The sequence below is a fragment of the Oncorhynchus mykiss genome, chromosome 11 (assembly GCF_013265735.2).
Source record: "Oncorhynchus mykiss isolate Arlee chromosome 11, USDA_OmykA_1.1, whole genome shotgun sequence".
In the NCBI taxonomy this organism is placed as follows: domain Eukaryota; kingdom Metazoa; phylum Chordata; class Actinopteri; order Salmoniformes; family Salmonidae; genus Oncorhynchus; species Oncorhynchus mykiss.
The window spans coordinates 46,106,825-46,128,134 of record NC_048575.1 but is presented as its reverse complement, the minus strand read 5'-3'; the positions used below and the strand labels follow the sequence as shown (position 1 = coordinate 46,128,134).

At 42.4% G+C, this 21,310-nt stretch overlaps 1 protein-coding gene across 1 annotated transcript; it reads left to right on the top strand.

Moving 5' to 3' along the window:
- The first annotated feature begins 1,649 nt into the window (after nt 1–1,649).
- On the top strand, nt 1,650–20,228 carry pes (pescadillo). The gene is made up of 15 exons (XM_021620980.2): nt 1,650–1,817; nt 2,385–2,464; nt 2,719–2,872; nt 3,020–3,129; nt 6,977–7,148; nt 9,712–9,801; nt 13,901–14,017; nt 14,332–14,409; nt 14,614–14,703; nt 15,196–15,326; nt 15,499–15,624; nt 16,334–16,518; nt 17,629–17,768; nt 18,257–18,442; nt 19,666–20,228. Exons 1-15 carry the CDS (start codon nt 1,794–1,796, stop codon nt 19,747–19,749), a joined length of 1,767 nt encoding a protein of 588 aa, XP_021476655.2. The 5' UTR covers nt 1,650–1,793; the 3' UTR covers nt 19,750–20,228.
- The last annotated feature ends 1,082 nt before the right edge of the window (nt 20,229–21,310 follow it).

The following is a 21,310-nucleotide window of genomic DNA, read 5'->3' as shown; positions in this document are numbered from 1 at the left end:
TCTCTCTCTCCCTCTCTCTCTCTCTGCCTCACCCCCTGTAGTACTGTTCTCAATAATACATAGCATAAAATTGATTAGGCGGCACAGTTTTATTCCTGATGGTTTATTTCTGTGTGTGTGTGTGTGTGTGTGTGTGTGCGCGTGCGTGCGTGCGTGCGTGCGTGCGCAGTACCAGTCAAAAGTTTGGAAATACCTATTCATTCGAGGGTTTTTCTTTATTTTTACTATTTTCTACATTGTAGAATAATAGTGAAGACATCAAAACTAGGAAATAACACATATGGAATCATGTAGTAACCAAAAGTCAAATTTGATTTTACATTTTAGATTCTTCAAATAGCCACCCTTTGCCTTGATGACAGCTTTGCACACTCTTGGCATTCTGTCAACCAGCTTCACCTGGAATGCTTTTCCAACAGTCTTGAAGGAGTTCCCACATATGCTGAGCACTTGTTGGCGGCTTTTCCTTCACTATGCAGTCCAACTCATCCAAAACCATCTCAATTGGGTTGAGGTTGGGTGATTGTGGAGGCCAGGTCATCTGATGCAGCACTACATCACTCTCTTTCTTGGTCAAATAGCCCTTACACAGCCTGGAGGTGTGTTGGGTCATTGTCCTGTCTAAAAACAAATGATAGTGCCACTAAGCGCAATCCAGATGGGATGGCATATCGCTGCAGAATGCTGTGATGACCATGCTGGTTATGTGTGCCTTGATTTCTAAATATATCACTGTTACCAGCAGAACACCCCACACCATCGCACCTCCTCCTCCATGCTTCACGGTGGGAAACACACATGCAGAGATCATCCATTCACCTACTTTGGTTTGGTTGGAACCAAAAATCTAAAATTTGGACTCATCAGACCAAAGGACAGATTTACACCGGTCTAATGTCCATTGCTCGTGTTTCTTGGCAAATGCAAGTCTCTTCTTATTATAGGTGTCCTTCAGTATTGGTTTCTTTGCAACAATTCGACAATGAAGGCCTGATTCAAGCAGTCTCCTCTGAACAGTTGATGTTGAGATGTGTCTGTTACTTGAACTCTGTGAAGCATTCATTTGGGCTGCAATTTCCGAGGCAGGTAACTATAATGAACTTATCCTCTGCAGTCTTCCTTTCCTGTGGTGGTTTTCATGAGAGCCAGTTTCATCATAGTGCTTGATGGGTTTTACGACTGCACTTGAGGAAAAGTTCTTGAAATGTTCCGTATTGACTGACCTTCATGTCTTAAAATAATAATGGACTGTCATTTCTCATTGCTTATTTGAGCTTTACTTGCCATAATATGGACTTCTGTTTACCACCCCTACCTTGTCACAACACAACTGATTGGCTCAAATGCATTAAGGATAGAATTGATTTGTTTAACACTTTTTTGGGTTATTACATGATTCCATATGCGTTGTTTCATAGTTTTGATGTCTTCACTATTATTCTACAATGTAGAATATAGTAAAAAATAAAGAAAAACCCTTTTGACTGGTTGTGTGTATTTGAATGAATTATGAATGAATTCTTCAAAGTCCAACTTACTTCCAATGAATAGATAGACACACATGGGTCATCTAAATTTGACTGATTTACTTTTATGTTTTAGGTCTTTTATATTCAGGCCTTAAAATGGACAGCTTGAGGTGTCGGGGTCCTGCGAGTTTATTCCGCGCATGTCACACAACACGTGCATCAGCCACGGTATTTTTTGGTGGTGGTTGTGTTTACATGATTGTCGAGAGAAGTAAAGCCAAACAAAAGTATTTTATTAGAATAACACGAAAATATCTATTGTAAATGGGGGGTCTACAGAAAAAGAAGGTAAGGTTGCCACTGTCTGTCAAATTAATTGTCCAACGATTTAGCTAGCTACGTAAAGCTAAAGTTGGCTACAGTAGTGTATCCGAGCACAGCATTAAATAGCTATGATTGTACTTTAGGCCTAACATGTTTAGGTAGCTGTTACCTAGTTAGCTGTAAAACTATAATCTTGCTAATAATAAATGTTTTGTAATAGATTGCTTGCATGAAACACGTATTTTGTACTCAACTATTGTAGTTTACGTCGGTCTAGTCTTGTTATATGCCGTTGATGCAGATTGTTTTCAACACTTCTATACTAGATAGTTAACGTTGGCCTAGCTGCTAACATTAACGTTAGTACGGTACATCTTCACCTGGTGAATTAAAAAATACAATAGTACTAAATAGTGATAAAAGATGCGCAGAACATTGTCAGCATCATGCTTTTTGTGAATTAGTATGGTTACACGTGTTGTAGTAACAATCTAAGAATGTCATCCTCCCTAAAAGCCAGGTTTCTCCAATACCCCACATCTTTTACTGTCTTCATGTTTTGTGAGTAACTGTAAACCCATTTGTATTCAGTATGAGAGGGGCTCTGCCACCAACTACATCACACGGAACAAAGCCCGCAAGAAGCTGCAGCTAAGCCTGGCAGATTTCAGGTACTGGGTAACGTTACTACTGACCCACCACAACTTGGGTGGTATTCATTAGTACACACTGTCGCAAAAGTTTTACAATGGAAAATACGTGTTTTGTGAGTTGTAGGCCCTCTTTATTCCAGTCTGTTTTCTTCCCTATAGTGTCTAGTGTAAACAGCCTTGTACTCTGGTTGTGAATGTAATTGCATGGTTGCCTCTGGTATTAGTTTCTGCTATGCCAAATTGAGTCTGCATCTTTGTCCTGTGTTCCACAGACGCCTGTGTATTCTGAAAGGCATCTACCCTCATGAGCCTAAGCACAAGAAGAAGGTGAACAAGGGTTCCACGGCCCCCCGCACATTCTACCTGTTCAAAGACATCCGGTTCCTCCTGCACGAGCCCATCGTTCGAAAGTTCAGAGAGTACAAGGTAATGTTTTATACTAGTGTTTTGACTACTATACAGACATCTTTGTTTATTGACATTTTTGTACCAGACTGTGAATTTTCAGTCCACTATTTTCAAATCAAGGGGCAAATCTAGTAAGGCTGCCTTGTCCTGTTCTGTCTCTGGTAGGTGTTTGTGCGTAAACTGAGGAAGGCATATGGAAAGGCAGAATGGACAGGGGTGGAGAGACTGAGAGATAACAAGCCTGGCTACAAACTGGACCACATCATCAAGGAGAGGTGACGTCTCAATCCACTGCAGTGCCAACTGCAAACAGGAGATGGCAATGTTGAGCATACAATTACATACACTGAATGTTCAAAATATTAGGAACATTTGGCTCTTTCCATGACCGTGAATCCAGGTATAAGCTCTGATCCCATATTGATGTCACCTGTAAAATCCACTTCAATCGGTGTAGATGAAGGGGAAGAGACAGGTTAAAACTTCCATTCAGAGGGTGAATGGGCAATACAAAATATTTAAGTGCCTTTTGAACGGGGTATGGTAAAAGGTGCCAGGTTCACCGGTTTGTGTCAAGAACTGCAACGCTTCTGGATTTTTCACGCTCAACAGTTTCCCGTGTATATCAAGAATTGTCCACCACCAAAAGGACATCCAGCCAACTTGACACAACTGTTGGAAGCATTGTAATCAATCTGGGCCATTATCCCAGTGGAATGCTTTTGACATTTTGTAGAGTTTGTGTCCCGATGAATCAAGGCTGTTCTGAGGGAAAATGGGGGAGCAACTCAATATTCAAATCAAATTTTATTTGTCACATACACATGGTTAGCAGATGTTAATGCAAGTGTAGCGAAATGCTTGTGCTTCTAGTTCCGACAATGCAGTAATAACCAACAAGTAATCTAACTAACAATTCCAAAACTACTGTCTTATACACAGTGTAAGGGGATAAAGAATATGTACATAAGGATATATGAATGAGTGATGGTACAGAGCAGCATAGGCAGGATACAGTAGATGGTATCGAGTACAGTATATACATGAGGTGAGTATGTAAACAAAGTGGCATAGTTAAAGTGGCTAGTGATACATGTATTACATAAGGATGCAGTCGATGATATAGAGTACAGTATATACGTATGCATATGAGATGAATAATGTAGGGTAAGTAACATTATATAAGGTAGCATTGTTTAAAGTGGCTAGTGATATATTTACATCATTTCCTATCAATTCCCATTATTAAAGTGGCTGGAGTTGAGTCAGTGTCAGTGTGTTGGCAGCAGCCACTCAATGTTAGTGGTGGCTGTTTAACAGTCTGATGGCCTTGAGATGGAAGCTGTTTTTCAGTCTCTCGGTCCCAGCTTTGATGCACCTGTACTGACCTCGCCTTCTGGATGATAGCGGGGTGAACAGGCAGTGGCTCGGGTGGTTGATGTCCTTGATGATCTTTATGGCCTTCCTGTAACATCGGGTGGTGTAGGTGTCCTGGAGGGCAGGTAGTTTGCCCCCGGTGATGCGTTGTGCAGACCTCACTACCCTCTGGAGAGCCTTACGGTTGTGGGCGGAGCAGTTGCCGTACCAGGCGGTGATACAGCCCGCCAGGATGCTCTTGATTGTGCATCTGTAGAAGTTTGTGAGTGCTTTTGGTGACAAACTGAATTTCTTCAGCCTCCTGAGGTTGAAGAGGCGCTGCTGCGCCTTCTTCACGATGCTGTCTGTGTGAGTGGACCAATTCAGTTTGTCTGTGATGTGTATGCCGAGGAACTTAAAACTTGCTACCCTCTCCACTACTGTTCCATCGATGTGGATAGGGGGGGTGTTCCCTCTGCTGTTTCCTGAAGTCCACAATCATCTCCTTAGTTTTGTTGACGTTGAGTGTGGGGTTATTTTCCTGACACCACACTCCGAGGGCCCTCACCTCCTCCCTGTAGGCCGTCTCGTCGTTGTTGGTAATCAAGCCTACCACTGTTGTGTCGTCCGCAAACTTGATGATTGAGTTGGAGGCGTGCGTGGCCACGCAGTCGTGTGTGAACAGGGAGTACAGGAGAGGGCTCAGAACGCACCCTTGTGGGGCCCCAGTGTTGAGGATCAGCGGGGTGGAGATGTTGTTGCCTACCCTCACCATTAGGAAGGTGCTCAGGGAATAGAAAATAGGCAGTGACTGCCAATACTCACTTTTTGCTCCTGCCTATCTGGAAGCCTTTTCCTCATAGCTAAGGATCTGGATCATGTTCTGTGCATGTTATTTTACGCACACTATGTAGGGCTGGGCGGTATACCGTATTTTATGATATACCGGTATTGATGCATGGACCGTTTTGGGTTTTTACTTTACCATCTACATCTCTAGTGTAATGTTATAGTTTACTCCGCTACTTGAGTTCTCTCTCCGCTCTCTCTCTCCATGCTACTTACCACACAGAACTTGCCTTGCCCACTGTCACTCAAGGAGTGCCCTTTTTGTTGGTCGAGTACGAGACACTTGCGTTCAGTTTGCCTGGCCAATGCAGCGATGTTGATGACTACAATGCTTTTTAATACAAATCCATAAGCATTCTATAATTGCACGATTAAATTCTTTATCTGCAAAAAACGCTAGTTTGTTATTTCTTAGCACATTGTGGCTAAGTCGTGTTAGCTGCTAATCGCTAGTAAGCTGGCTAAATGTACTGAGTCAGACTAAACAGAGCTAGCTATAGAGCCTGATAATACCAGTGACGGTGTAGGCCTAAATCAGCATGTTGATTGTGCAACAGTATCTTCTAAATGAAAGAGGAGTACGCACAGCATAAATATGTTAGCTACATGAAGTAGTGAAGATAACGTTTTAATGTTGCCAAAGATTATAGGGTCCCCTTGGAAGCACTAACCAACACTTTGGTTCCTACCCTGTCACAAAACTCCGGCATTTTCATTTGTTGTCATGTCAATTAACACTGTATTCAAAGTGCCCACTATTATCTTCTAACTGTAGAATTATAATAATCATATTTTTTTCCCATGCTTCCAACAGTTGACCCAAGTGTTTTGATCTAAATCGCAATTGAAACATTTGGTTAAAAATACGGCCTAGATTTTTTTTTTTGCCCCATATCTTTGCGGCCCTACGTGGCAGTGTGGAAATGATCTCAAATGAGTGCAGAAATGAATGAAAATGCAGGGAATTATTTTTGGTTTAAGTTTAATTGAACAGTATAAAACGATCAGAATGTAGAAAGACCCATTGAAATCACATAGAATGTATGTGTTGCCACCCTAGGGTCACACACTAATCGTAGAAAATGTATAACCTTTATTATTCAAAAACAAATACAGTCATACCGTCAATTTCTTTTTAAATACCGTGATAGGATATTTTGGCCATGTCGCCCAGCCCTTAAACAATGTAGCTGCTGCTGATGATGAACTGTTGTTTCTCTTTAAGGGCGCTGTACTGCAGCGCCAGCTGTGCCACCAGAGACTCTGGGTTCGCGCCCAGGCTCTGTCGTTACCGGCCGCGACCAGGAGGTCCGTAGGGCGACGCACAATTGGCATAGCGTCGTCCGGGTTAGGGAGGGTTTGGCCGGTAGGGAAATCCTTGTCTCATCGCGCACCAGCGACTCCTGTGGCGGGCCGGGCACAGTGCGCGCTAACCAAGGTTGCCAGATGCACAGTGTTTCCTCCGACACATTGGTGCGGCTGGCTTCCGGGTTGGATGGCGCTGTGTTAAGAAGCAGTGCGGCTTGGTTGGGTTGTGTATCGGAGGATGCATGACTTTCAACCTTCGTCTCTCCCGAGCCCGTACTGAGTTGTGCGACGAGACAAGATAGTAGCTACTAAACAATTGTATACCACGAAATTGGGGAGATAAAGGGGTAAAATTCAACAACAACAAAAATGATAGGGAAGCAGCACTGGGAGCACTGAGCAGAAGCTATGAATGCAGCAGAGTGGGCAGCAGCTATGTAACAATACAAATCCTGCACATGCACAGAGATCTCCATATCAATAGCCATGGCAAGTCATAAGATCTCTATGGTATTGAGCCCTGTTTACGGCTCATGTCAACACATAACATTTGTAAAGGATGTCCTACAATTCTGCTGAGGGTTATGTTCGGGTCTATTTGTGTGCCAGGTACCCCACTTTCATCGATGCCCTCCGTGACATCGACGACGCCCTCTCTATGTGCTTCCTGTTCTCTACCTTTGCCCGCACGGGGAAGTGCCACGTCCAGACCATCACGCTGTGCCGCCGCCTCACTGTGGAGTGGATGAACTACGTAGTCACATCTCGCTCTCTCAGGAAGGTAGGAAGGACGAGACTGCAGATGTGTCCTTGCTAACATAAATAGTTGGTCCTCAATAAAAATGAGTGTGGGCATGATTGATTGATTAAGTAATGATACTGACTGTTACTTGTACAATAGCCTCTGAAATGGATTTAAGTCATGACAATTGTGTATACAGTGCATTCAAAGTTTTCAGACCCCTTGACTTTGGCAAAACATTTAAGTTACAGCCTTATTCTAAAATTGATTAAATATTTTTTCCCCCTCATCAATCTACACACAGTACCCCATAATGACACAGCAAAAATATTTTTTATCAAAAAAAAAAACGGAAATATCACATTCAGACCCTTTACTCAGTACTTTGTTGAAACACCTTTGGCAGCGATTACAACCTCGAGTCTTCTTGGGTATGAAGCTACAAGTTTGGCACACCAGTATTTGGGGAGTTTCTCCCACTCTTCTCTGCAGATCCTCTCAAGCTCTGTCAGGTTGGATAGGACCGCTATTTTCAGTTGTCTCCAGAGATATTCGATTTGGTTCAAGTCCAGGCTTTGGCTAGGCCACTCAAGGACATTCCGAGACTTGTCCCGAAGCCACTCCTGCATTGTTTTGGCTGTGTGCTTAGGGTCGTTGTCTTGTTTGAAGGTGAACCTTTGCCCCCAGTCTGAGGTCCTGTGCGCTCTGGAGCAGGTTTTCATCAAGGATCTCGCTGTACTTTGCTCCGTTCATCTTTCCCTCAATCATGACTAGTCTCCCAGTCCCTGCCGCTGAAAAACATCCCCATAGCATGATGCTGCCACCACCATGCTTCACGGTAGGGTTGGTGCCAGGTTTCTTACAGATGTGACGCTTGGCATTCAGACCAGAGAGTTCAATCTTGGTTTCATCAGACCATATAATCTTGTTTCTCATGGTCTGAGAGTCTTTAGGTGCCTTTTGGCAAACTCCAAGCAGGCTGTCATGTGCCTTTTACTGAGGAGTGGCTTCAGTCGGGCCACTCTACCATAAAGGTGTAATTTGGTGGAGTGCTGCAGAGATGATTGTCCTTCTGGAAGGTTTTCCTATCTCCACAGAGGAACTCTGGAGCTCTGTCAGTGACCATTGGGTTCTTGGTCACCTCCCTGACCAAGGCCCTTCTCCCCCGATTGCTCAGTTTTGCCGGGCGGCCAGCTCTAGGAATAGTCTTGGTGGTGCCAAACTTCTTTTGTTTAAGAATGATGGAGGCCACTGTGTTCTTGGACTTTAGAATTCTTTGGGGTGTCTTTCCCCAGATTGGTGCCTTGACACAGTCCTGTCTCAGAGCTCTACAGGTAATTCCTTCAACCTCATGGTTTGTTTTTTTTCTCTGACATGCACTGTCAACTGTGGGACCTTATATAGACGGACAGGTGTGTGCCTTTCCAAATCATGTCCAATCAATTGAATTTACCACAGGTGGACTCCAAGTTGTAGAAACATCTCAAGGATGATCAGTGGAAAAAGGATGCACCGGAGCTCAATTTCGAGTCTCATAGCAAAGGGTCTGAATACTTATATAAATGAGGTATTTCTGTTTTTTATTTTTAATACATTTTCAAAAAAAAATCTAAAACCTGCTTATGCTTTGTCATTATGGGGTATTGTGTGTAGATTGAGGAAAAACATTTATTGAAAACATTTTTGAATGGGGCTGTAATGTAACAAAATGTTGAAAAATTCAAGGGGTCTGAATACTTTCCGTATGTACTGAACAATAATATAAATGCAACATGCAACAATTTAAAAGATTTTGCGGAGTTACAGTTCATATAAGGAAATCAGTCAATTTAAAGAAATTCATTAGGCCTAATCTGTGGATTTAACATGACTGGGCTTAGGCCCACCCACTGGCTGGGCCTGGATCCCCAATCAGAATTTGTTTTTACACACAAGGGCTTCATTACATACATACACACACACACTCCTCAGGACCTCTCCAACGCCTCCTCAAATGATCCTGCAGGTGAAGAAGCCAGAAGTGGAGGTCCTGGGCTCGTGTGCTTACACGTGGTCTGCGGTTGTGAGGCTGGTTGCCAAATTCTCTAAAACAACAGTGGCGGCAGCTTATGGTAGAGAAATGAACATTAGGTCATTAGCGCTGGTGGACATTCCTGTAGTCATAATGCCAATTGCACGCTCCCTCAACTTGAGACATCTGTGCCATTGTGTTGGTTGACACAACTGCACATTTTAAAGTGGCCTTTTGTCCACAGCACAAGGTGCATCTGTGTAATGATCATGTTTAGTCAGCTTCTTGATATGCCACACCTGTCAGGTGGATGGATTATCTTGGCAGAGGAGAAATGCCCACTAATGGCGACGTAAACAAATTTGTGCCCAAAATATTTTTTTTTTTTAGCCCATGACACATGGGACCAACACTTGCCGTTTGTTTTTGTTCAGTGCACTTAGCAGTGTTAGAAGCCTATTAAGTGTTGTGAAAGCAGTTTTGGAGTGGTTAGTTCACATTGAATTCGTCTGAATGAGATGCATGCTCTATAGCAAAGAGAATAACTGATATTCCGCATTACACTTGACATGGTTTTGCTTTCCCTGGCAGGTTTTCCTCTCCATCAAGGGGATTTACTATCAGGCAGAGGTCCTTGGACAGCTCATCACCTGGCTCGTGCCCTACCAGTTTGCCCATGATGTAAGTGCTGAGTCACATCACAGCAGTTCAAAGAGACATTTTTTTATTTTTTATTTTATTTATATACTTTGAATTTTTATTGATTTTTCCACTATGTACAGATTCACCATAGTAAAATGTATACAAAAAAATACATGCAAATGACCGGGGTTCAGGGATACGTTGTGTACAATATTCACATCACCAACGTACATACAGTTATGTCATAACCACATTTAGTAGTTAATGTCCCATTACTGAGCCTCAAACCATATAAATTTCTCCCATCTGGCCTCAAACTTGTTTTCCCTTATTTCTTAACAAATAAGATATCTTTTCCATATCGACTTATTGTATAATGGCTAACCAATCATCTAGTTTGGGAGGATCTGATTTATACCATTCTTTGTTATTGCTTTCTTACTAGCTGCAAGAAGGTTCCTAATCATATACTATTCACATGCCCTTATTTCATCCTGTACATTTCCTAGGTAGACAACCAGAGCAAGTCCTAGGCACACCATCCTAGCCCAGGATGTCTTTAATAGTAGAACACACGTTATCCCAAAACACACATTTTTTGCATTTCCAGAAGATATGATAGTGGTTAGCTCCCATGTGTCCACACATTCTCCAACACATTTTTTGCATTTGCAGACATTTGTTGCGTACAAAGTTCACTCATCATTTTAACTGTAATAAATAATCAATTCAGGTTCTTCCAATGTAACTCTGTCCATATTTTTGAGTTAGTGGTTGCCTGTTGTGTTGTACACGCTTTTCCACTCTTCATCTTCTGAGATTTAAAGTGGATTCATTTTTCAAAAATGTCCTTGCTCTACAACAGAGTTTTCTTTACTTTCTATCAAGCCTTGGTACAATACTGAGATTACTCTACTTGCCTATATGCTTTACTAATTGCTCTCAAAACTCAATTTTAGTCCATGGTTGAGTTTATATGCTTTAGCTACTTTGAGAGTAATCCACTTAACTGTTTAGTATCTAAAAAATCCTGGTTCTGTATGTTGCCTTTAGATCCTGAAAACATAATCTTCCCATTCTCAACAGTGGTACACAATGCTGTTAAACCATGATTAACCCAATGTTTAAAACTCTGATCATATGTGCCAGATTTAAATTTGACATATGCACATATCATCATAATAATTATTCTCTCCAATTTTGTGTTTCCAGACCATATCAAACCGAATATCTAACGTGAATGTTGTTATTGGGTCCAGTATGTCCTCCATGGTCTTAAATAGTTCCCTATCTCCCGCCAACGTTTGGGTTGGCTTTCCCGTTATGCTCCTCTCCTCTCTCCTCTCCTTCCATATTGCACAGTAACTTTGATCACACCATTAAACTATGGATCTGAGTTGTGCTGCATAGACACATTCTCAGGTTGGGTAGTGCCCTCCCTCCTTTATCCTTGAAGTTGCAATGTGCAGTATTTAATCCTAGGTTTTTTTGCCATCCCAGATAAATCTCGATATCAGTTTGTCCCATACTCTATATTGACTTTGAGGTATTATAATTGGAAGAGATTGTACTTATTTCAATGTTCACACTTCTATTCTGGAGTTGAAATACTATGGACCATCTCAAAACACCTCTCTTGATCTACATTTATATGGTTGTAGTTCGCTTTATATATCTTCGAGGGAATTCCACTTCAAACCAAATTTGGTGTTCATTTCTGGAGAAGGAGAAGTTAAATGTCAGGATTTGCGTTTTTAAGCACATTCAATTTATATCCAGAGTAATGACCATATTCCTGTAATAGATTCATCAGCTTAGGGAAACTTGGCTCTGGGTTATTCAAATACACTATGACATTATCTGCAAATAGTCCAATGATGTTCTTCTCCCACAGTAAAAACCCCTAGGTTCTCTCTCTAATTGCCTGCGCTAGAGGCTCTATATACAGGGTGAAAAGTGTGGGCGACAAGCATCAACCCTGTCGTGTGCCCCTTTGAGGTTAATCTTGTTTGTCAGATTCCCATTCACCTTTTATTCCAGCTTTCGGATTCTGATAAATGACTTTGATTCATAGAAATGTCCTATTCACACAATCAAACGCCTTCTCTGCATCTAGGCTAACCAAAGCTTCACCTTTCTCCAATTTTTGAATAGCATTGATAAAATGTAAAGTCCTTCTAATATTTTCTTGTGTTTGACAACCCTTAATGAATCCAGTTTGGTCTTAATCAATCATATCTGGCATGAACTTCTCAAATCTCTTGGATATAATTGAGGTATAGAGTTTATAATATACATTTAAAATTGACACGGCAGTAGCTATTACATTATTTCTTTGCCTTTGGTTATTGAAATAATAGCTTCCTTCCACGATGGTGGAGTAAGGCCCTCATTCAAGGTCCAATTGAAAGGTGATCTAAGCAGTGGGGTCAATTCCGCAAAGGTTTTGTACCACTCTGATAGGAATATGTCGCTCCCAGAAGATGTTGTTTTTAACTCTAGTAACTGCACTCACTATCTCTTCCTCTATAATGGGTGCCGTGAGCGCATCATTCAGTTTTTTTCCCCAATAAATGGAAAATTTAGAGAATTGAGAAACTACTTCATTATATCCTCATCTGCTGTGGGTGTTTGAGTATACATGTTTTTGTAATAGCCCTCAAATATATATGTGCTATCAAATTGTATTTGGCACATGCACCGAATACAACGGGTGTAGACCTTTCCGTGAATTGCTTACTTACAAACCCTTAACCAACAATGCAGTTCAATAAATAGTTTAGAAAATATATTTTAACACAAGAAAATTACATAACAACAATAACGAGTCTATATACAGAGTCAATGTGCGGGGGTACAGGTTAGTCGAGGTACTTTGTATGTGTTGGTAGGGGTAAAGTGACTATGCATAGATAATAAGCAGCGAGTAGCAGCAGTGTAAAAACAAAATCAAATCAAATTGTCACATGCGCCGAATACAACACCTTACAGTGAAATGCTTGCTTACATATATAACATAATGATGGAGCAACAATAAAATAACAGTAGCGAGGCTATATACAGGGGGTTCCGGTACAATGTGCGGGGGCACCGGTTAGTCGAGGTAATTGAGGTATTATGTATGTGTAGGTAGAGGTAAAGTGACTATGCATGGATAATAAACAGTGTCGCAGCAGCGTAAAAATGGGGGGGTGGTGTGGGGACAATGCAAATAGTTCCGGGTAGCCATTTGATTAACTGTTCAATGGCTTGGGGGTAGAAGCTGTTAAGAAGCCTTTTGGACCTAGACTTGTTACTCTGGTACCGCTTGCCGTGCGGTAGCAGAGAGAACAGTGTATGATTTGGGTGACTGGAGTCTATAAAATAATAATAATTGTGGCCTTCCTCTGACACTGCCTGGTCTTGACAAAGCAGTATATCCTTTGCGTCGGACTCGTGGTTATGGTCATGGGTCAGTGTTTAATTTGTCTACTTTTGTGGATCTCTTATCTTACCAAATACAAAATATATCTGTGTATTCATATATCTAGCAGTCTTGTAGCTTTACGGCCTCCCCTCATGAATTCTGTTTAAATTATTGTTACTAAGAATATAATCTATTTTTCTCCTGGTTTCTTAAATTTGTTGTGTATCAATGGATCAAGTGATCTTTTCTTTTTGTTCCATACCTTTTCAACTCCTTAATCAAATTCTGATATATAGCCAATGAAGCTTTCTTCTGGAATGTTGTGAGTGTGATTTAGTTTCGCACAAATGACAACCTTCACTGCATCCCATAGAATATTAGGATTCAACTTATTGTTTTCCTCTATACACCTCCTTGTTTTTATTTGGATTACCATTGAATGTGAGAATTTTGAACAAGGCCATCTTAGATGTTTAGATGTATGCCCATAGAAATTATACAATGGTCGGATACATCAGATATCCCAAACACACATTCCTTCACACTGTGCTCATAGAAAATAATCAATCTGAGAATGGAGTGAGAGACATTGCTTGATGGCAAATTTAAGTTGATGCTGTTAATTGTGGGTAATTTAGAGGAACTTGATAAGCGTACGTGGCAATGGCTCTCCTCAACATTGACTCTACAATGCAACCTTTCAGGCTTAATTATCTATCCTTTCTCCCCCAGCACCCGACAGATGTGGACTACAGAGTAATGGCCACATTCACAGAGATGTACACGACCCTCTTTGGCTTCATTAACTTCCGCCTCTACCAGACCCTCAACCTGGTCTACCCGCCTAAGGTAACCCAGTACCTGGACTTAACTTGCATCGTGTTCATTACGCAACAAGCGGAAGAAAACGGAAGGAAACTGGGAGAAATGAGAAATAACAAATGCTTGTTTTTGGTTTCCGTTGCAAAACATTTTGCTACAGTGTGCCCTAATGAATACGATCCCGTAGAACCATTTCAGCCATCTCGCGTCACAAGCGGCACCTTTTTCGTAACCATGTTCTTTTTGTAGATGAACATTATATTGTCTTGTAGTATACAGAGATCATTGGCCTGCTATTTGTTGTCTGTCTGCGCTGTGGCTAACTCTACCCATCTCTCCAGCTGGACAGCAAAGCTGAGTCTGAGCTGAAGGCAGAGCACGAGGAGGACTACGCTATGGACTCAGAGAGCTACTTGGAGGTGGGCCTTTTCATCACTGTTAGGATTGATACAAATCAACGAGTAAACTAAATATTAACTTGAGGATTCCTGTATATGTCGGACAGGAAAACATATCTCTTTATTGATCTGGGCTACCAGCCTGTCCTTGATGGTACTCTATCAGTAGAAATGTGTTTTTAAGCTGTGTGTAAACTGAACCTGTGAGTTTCATGCGCTCAACAGAAACTGTCAGCCCTGAGTGCCAGCCTGGCACGGGTGGTCGCCACCGCGGAGGAGGAGGAGAACCAGCTGGACCTTTTCCCTACCGAGGGGGTAAGGAGACTGAGTAAATTAGCTACCAGGTGGTCAGGAGTGTGTTATGACCAATGCCTCCCACGTTCACCTTTCATTCCTTCCATTTAGAAAGCCCTTTCTTTCCCAGATCTTTGTGGTTGGAGGAACTATTTGTAGCGCACCCTCGTCGTAAATTTATATTTCTGATACAAAAGTCGTCCTCGGTATTTGACGTTGATGTACTTTCTAAATCACTGTTAGGCAATTTGAAGATGGGATAAAAATAACTGATAGAAATAATTGCTCACAGAAAAGCCACACTCTGAAAATCAGTGGGTCTACAGAGAGAGGCTCACGTTATTCCCCGATGGATTCACCTCATTAGCAGTGTTAGATTGGGCAGCACTCCTCGATGGCTACAAGCTGTTTTATAAACAACATGATGCAACCAAACCACCCCACTAACTGCCTGTGTACCCTTCTAAAAGCTTTTCCTGTCTCCTTTCACCCACCCCTTCTGTCTTTCTTCAGGAGGACCAGGAGAATATGCAGGCCAGAGAGAAGGAGCAGAAAGAGCAGGAGGCCCAGAAAAGGCTTTTTGAAGGGCTCAAGTTCTTCTTGAACAGGGAAGTTCCCAGAGAGTCACTGGCTTTTATCCTGAGGTGAGAACCGCCACAGACATTATGGCACCCTGGGAAGTAAAAGCAAGCCAAAGCTTTTGGGGACGGTTTCCATGCCACACCGCACCTCAAAGGGGAGCTTTGATCCACCATGAAGTGAACCATTGTTTTTTAAAAGTAAAAAAAAAAATCTCCATCCCTTTCTGTCTGCCAGGTGTTTTGGTGCCGAGGTGTCCTGGGACAAGTCCCTCTGCATCGGTGGCACCTATGAAGTGACCGACGAGACAATCACTCATCAGATTGTAGACAGGCCTGACATGGACAAGCAGTACATTAACAGGTGAAGGGAACCCGACGGTTCATATCACTTTATCTGCACTCATTGCAGTCGTTGCCAATGTCTTGCCATTCATTCACAAACTTTGCATGAATTTTATTTCAGCCAGGGCTATTTTACAGACCCAAGTGTTTTGTTGCCCGGCTGCTAACTGTTGCTCTGGTTGGGGGGTTTCCTTCTCCTTCAGTCCCCCCTCCGAGATGGGCTCAGCTCATCCCCACAATGCCCCCTTTCAAAGGGCCTCTTCCTGCTCTGGCCGCTCAAAGGCCCCTGTTATCCAGGGCTTCCAGGGGGTGGAGTCTGTGGGCAGAGCCACGTGTGACAGTTCTTGTCCCCTTTATCGCTCTTCGTAGAGCTTAGCTTTAAACAGGGTACATAATGCCGACACTATGGGCCTACTAACCCTGTCCAGACCTTTATGTCTTTAGCTGTTGCCAATTCAACTTGCCAATGTGTGAATGGTCTCAAATATTTTTGGAATGTTTAAATGTTACATTCAAAGGTGGGTTGGGTTGGCTGACTGTAGTCCCAAAGGTGCAAACTCCGCCCATCTGGCACTCCAGACTGTCTGGATCAAACACTTAAAGTATTTGAAAGAAGACGGCTATTATTTGAACCCAGTTTGATCCATATCTGTGTAGAAACCTTGGTCGTAAAGGAGGCAGGCAGGTGTGTAACTAACCTTGTGCCTGGTGGTCATGTCCTGCTCCAGGTACTACATCCAGCCCCAGTGGGTGTTTGACTCCGTCAACGCCCAGATGCGCCTGCCCGTTGAGGACTACTTCCTGGGGACGACGCTGCCGCCCCACCTCTCGCCCTTCGTGGAGGAGAAGGACGGCGACTACGTGCCCCCGGAGAAGTTAAAGCTCATGGCCCTGCAGCGGGGGGAGAAGCCCGGTAAGAGCCGAGCAGAGCTGGACTCTGGTCAAAAGTAGTGCACTGTAGAAGGGAATAGGGTGCCATTTTCCTATGCAACCTACAGTTAACCCGCTAAAATAAAAGACATTTTAACATAGTGTCTTAACAGGGCTTTGGGCTATTTGCTTCAATGCACCTTGGCATAGATTCTCAAAGTATCTGGAACTCTATGGGAGGGATGCGACGCCGTTCTTCCACAAGAGATTACATCATTTGGTGTTTTGAAGTGGAAACCTGTCTCCGGTGCCGCTCTAGAATCTCCCATAAGTGTTCATTTGGGTTGAGATCTGATGACTGAGGCGGCATGGCATATGGTTTACATCATTTTCATGCTCCTCAAACAATTCAGTGACTACTCGTAGGGGCCAGATCGAACCCAGATTTTAAAACAGAATAAATAGTTTAAACAAAAAAAAACATCTAAAATGTATTGAACTTATTAGAAAATGGATTAATTTGCCCAATATTATTATCATAAGACATTAACAAAATGCATCAGAGATTTGTATTTTCCTTTCTGAACATTCTGCCCATCTGTCTGCGCGTTTGTCTGTCACTATTTGTAGCCGTTAGCGATGAGTCTTAATGTAATGACAACCGTCTTCTGGTAGATGGAAAAACCTTATCAATTACATGTTTACTACAAAGTAGCGTATGCCTACCTGGCAGAATATGATTATTTGCATCAATTCAGTGGCCATTTGTTTAGCAAACTCTAACATCACTAACCAACGGTCTCTGGCTGGTGCGCATTTTAATCCACATTTCTTCGATTTTTACCCTCGAGGTCTCCTGGTGTGGTTTAAGCATTGTTGTGGACTTGGAACATCCAATTTTGTGGATGGGGGCATTGTCATCCTATAGGGGCGTAGCCATGGTGGCCAAAATAATGGCCTGCTGAGCATTTTTATACATAACCCTAAGCATGATGGGATTGTAATTCTTTAATTAACTCAGGAACCACAACTGTGTGGAAGCGCCTGCTTTCAATATACTTTGTGTCCCACTCTCCTTCACATGTTTCTGCACCTGCATGATGTATGTTGTGTTGAACTAAAATGTTCAACCATTTGTTTCTTTAAATATCAGTACAAGAGGATGAAGAGGAGGAGGATGAAGAAGAGGAGGAGGAGGATGATGATGAAGAGGAGGATGATGATGTGGACGATGAAGAGTTGACCGAGGAGAAGAATCTGAAGAAGCTGGAGGGTACGCGAGCCCAGGGCAAGGTGAGAGAATCCTATCAGTCTCTACACCAGGGTTCCACAACTGGTGGCCCAAGGGCCGAATTTGGCCTTGGGTGATTTGATCTGCCCCCTCCCAAGTTTTCAACAAAATATATACATTTTAAAGTCCGCTATAAGTGGTTTTAATTTTGAAGAAAAAAATAATAAGTAGTATTCTATCGCATTATAGAGGGAGGTTGTATTATTGTATAGAAATTTTAAGCAAGGTTTTGAAATGGTTTTAGTTAAATATTATATCAGTTTGGGTTTCTTCCGGTCAATTTGCAGTCTACAAGTTATTTAGAATTATGTTCCTGACCTTCCGCTCAAGAATCTTCCCGTGGCTGAATCTAGATGACCCTTGCTCTCCAGTTTTACCATCTGAATGGCCTGTTTCATCTAACATAAAACATTATCGTAGGGCGTAGTGCACTATAGAGTGCCATTTTGGACACACCCTTAGACGTCTCTTTTCTCTCCTATCCCCGCAGACTTTGGCGGTGAAGGTGACCCCCGGCAAAGTGAAACCCTGGGAAACTGGTTCCGTGGGGAACAAGGTGCGCCTTGAGCAGGAGGAGAAGGCAGAGGAGAAGCGTCTGGCCATCATGATGATGAAGAAGAAGGAGAAGTACCTGTACGACAAGATCATGTTTGGCAAGAAGAGGACGACCCGAGAGGTGAGTTCCCTCCGCTGCGCACCGGCCAAACCGACAAGGCCATCACTGCGTCCCTTTGCCTGTCGATGGAGATAGATATTTACATAGGTACAGGGTTGTGAAAAAGTATTTCCCCCTTTCTGAATTTTCTCTGTTTTAGTGTAATTTTTTACCTTGAGTTGTCAGATCTTCAACCAAAACCTAATATTAGATAAATCTGAGGGAATAACACAAACATTTAAGTTTTTTTGTTTTAATATTTTAAAGTGATGCAACACCTAATGCCCCTGTATGAAAAAGTAATTTCCCCCTTACACTCAATAACTGGTTGTGGCACCTTTAGCTGCAATGACTCCAACCAAACGCTTCCTCTAGTTGTTGATCAGTCTCTCACGTCGCTGTGGAGGAATTTTGTCCCACTCTTCCATGCAGAGCTTCTTTAACTCAGTGACATTTGGGGGTTTTCGAGCATAAACTGCACTTTCAGGTCCTGCCACATCTCAATCAAGACAATGATCCAAAACACACAAGCAAGTCTACATCAGAATGGCTGTAAAGCTACACATTTCAAGTTTGAATGGCCAAGTCAAAGTCCAGACCTAAACCTGATTTTGAGATGTTGTGGCAGGACCTGAAATTAGTAGTTTATGCAACAAAAAAAACTGATTAACTCCGGAACCACATGTGTAAGGGGGCAATTACCTGTGCACATGGGCATTGGTTCCTTTTTAAATTTGTTTACTAAATAAATCAAATAAGTATCACATTTTGTTATTTGTTCATGTTCACTCATGTTTCCTATCTAATATTAGGTTTTAGTTGAAGGTCTAACAATTGGTGTCAAAAATGGAGAAAGTCCGAAAGGGGACAAATACTCTTTAACGGCACGATTGATGGATAGATAGACAGACGCAGCACATTACTGTGTTGGACCCATCAGTACATTTGCCTCGGGAACAGCTAGTCTCACAGCCGTATTAATATACATGGAGGTAGAGGATCAGGCCTGACATTTTGGGATAACTGGCAGTGTACTTTCCACTAGGCTGCTATCTTTGTACCTAATACCTACCTATTGAGCTGTAGGGATAATGATTAACAGGGTTTGAATAGACAGGCCCTGGAAACCTTGCTCGCTAAAACAATAGCCCTTTTAGAGCGCATGTGACCTTGGTTGCACACCCATGAATTCTCGATTTTACTCCACTGTTCATTAACTCATTAACTCTACTTTCCCCTCGCAGGTTAACAAACTGACGGCCAAGAGAAAGGCCCACGAAGACGCCAGCAAGGCTCAGAAGAAGCAGAAAAAAGCCAAGAAGCAGTAGCCGCTTAAATACTTGTGTTTTTTCTGTTGTTGTATGGTCGTCAATCATACAAGGTTGAAGTCCCATGAAACGCCATAGGTTTATTCAGAAAAAGTTGGTCCCATTGAACATGATGAGTGTTAACCATGTGGTCACGCATATTGGCAGGTGGAAAAGCTGGAGGAGTCACATTGTGGTGAAATATTATCCACCCTGCCTCAACCATCGCGAGGTGACTGTTTGCTTTGTTCTTATTTGTGTGAACTCAGATATTCTGGTCAGTACTCTGTACCTGAACCCCCCCCCCCCCAATGATTCACCCTATTTTAATCTATGATGTGTAATTAAATGGGGTTCTGAATTCTTTAGTAGAGTAACTTGTTGGTGTCATCAGACAAATTTAAATTTGTATGAAACTTCCCCATGAGAACATTTTGTATGCTTAAAAAAGGTGACTCTTTCCTTGATATGTACTTCAAATAAATTGTTTATGGACTTTTGTTTTTGGTTCAAATTGGGCCACTTCTTTTAACTTTAGGGCGGTGGGTAAGGTGTGGCAGCAATGCACACGGTAGTGCTTAGTTACCCCTGTCAACCTAGCACTACCTGTCATTTATGTCCAATCTTTCTTTGCTTTACGCGTTAGGGCCTGTTCTCAAGACTTTCCGTCATGAAAGTTTCAGTGGTGCGGTTCCTTTGGATTAAGATTCTTGCATCACTGTCCATTGTAATGAATTACTTACCGTTACTTCTAGTCACTGCCACTGACTGGGAGTCAAATTCTGCTAGGGTTGGCGGGGCTTGAGTAATTTCTTGGTGCCGTGTGACACTGATGGTTTGTTGACAACCGTAGCATGTTAGCTGTCCATAGCTGGGTGAGGCTTAGAAGTGACTACATAGCAGCTTAGGAGAATGGAAAAGGGTTAGGCTCTATCCAAAGTTGTCAGCGTTATTTCCGACGCGACAACTAGATGGCGCTGTACTGGTAGCCACAACCATACAAAGCATCAGTCTCGACCAATGACTGTATATGAATGGACAAACCCATCGATCACGTGGCCCCATTCATTGCTATGTGAAGATAGTGCCTTTTGAAGGCAAGGAAGTCAGTTTTAGCAGCTAGGATGGTGTTTTATGGGGTTGTCTTGAAAATCTACATGCACTGTTTGAGTTAGTCCAGGAAGTGATGTTGCAGGCTAGTTTGGTGCTGCCCTCTCCTTGAGTATCTCCAGTTGAAGGCTGACCGTGGTGCTGCCAGTAGCAACTGAATAATTCTTAACTTCTGTGTGTTATTTTGAAAGAACTGGTTCAAGGACATACATCTGGTGTAATAGAAGCAATTATTGGTACCCTGATTTTCTTTTTACACGAAGATATTGACCCCAAAGATTTTTCCCGTTCACTAGAATGGGGATGCTGGTTTTAAAAAAAACAATGCCAGCAGTACCGCGGTCCGCCTTGACCTTCATGGCTTCAGTGAGAGCGGAGAGTCGTTCTCCCCTGATCTCGACAAGTCATCAGTGTCATAACACTGTCTGTCTGTAAATAGCAGATGGTAGCCTTCTTGGTTTCAGATGTGCAG

Excerpts from the sequence above, each read along its gene's own strand:
- pes (XM_021620980.2), top strand. The coding sequence starts at position 1,794 with ATGGGGGGTCTACAGAAAAAGAAG. Across the intron at positions 14,704-15,195 it reads ACCTTTTCCCTACCGAGGGG|GAGGACCAGGAGAATATGCA; the intron begins GTAAGGAGACTG and ends GTCTTTCTTCAG. Across the intron at positions 15,327-15,498 it reads TCACTGGCTTTTATCCTGAG|GTGTTTTGGTGCCGAGGTGT; the intron begins GTGAGAACCGCC and ends TCTGTCTGCCAG.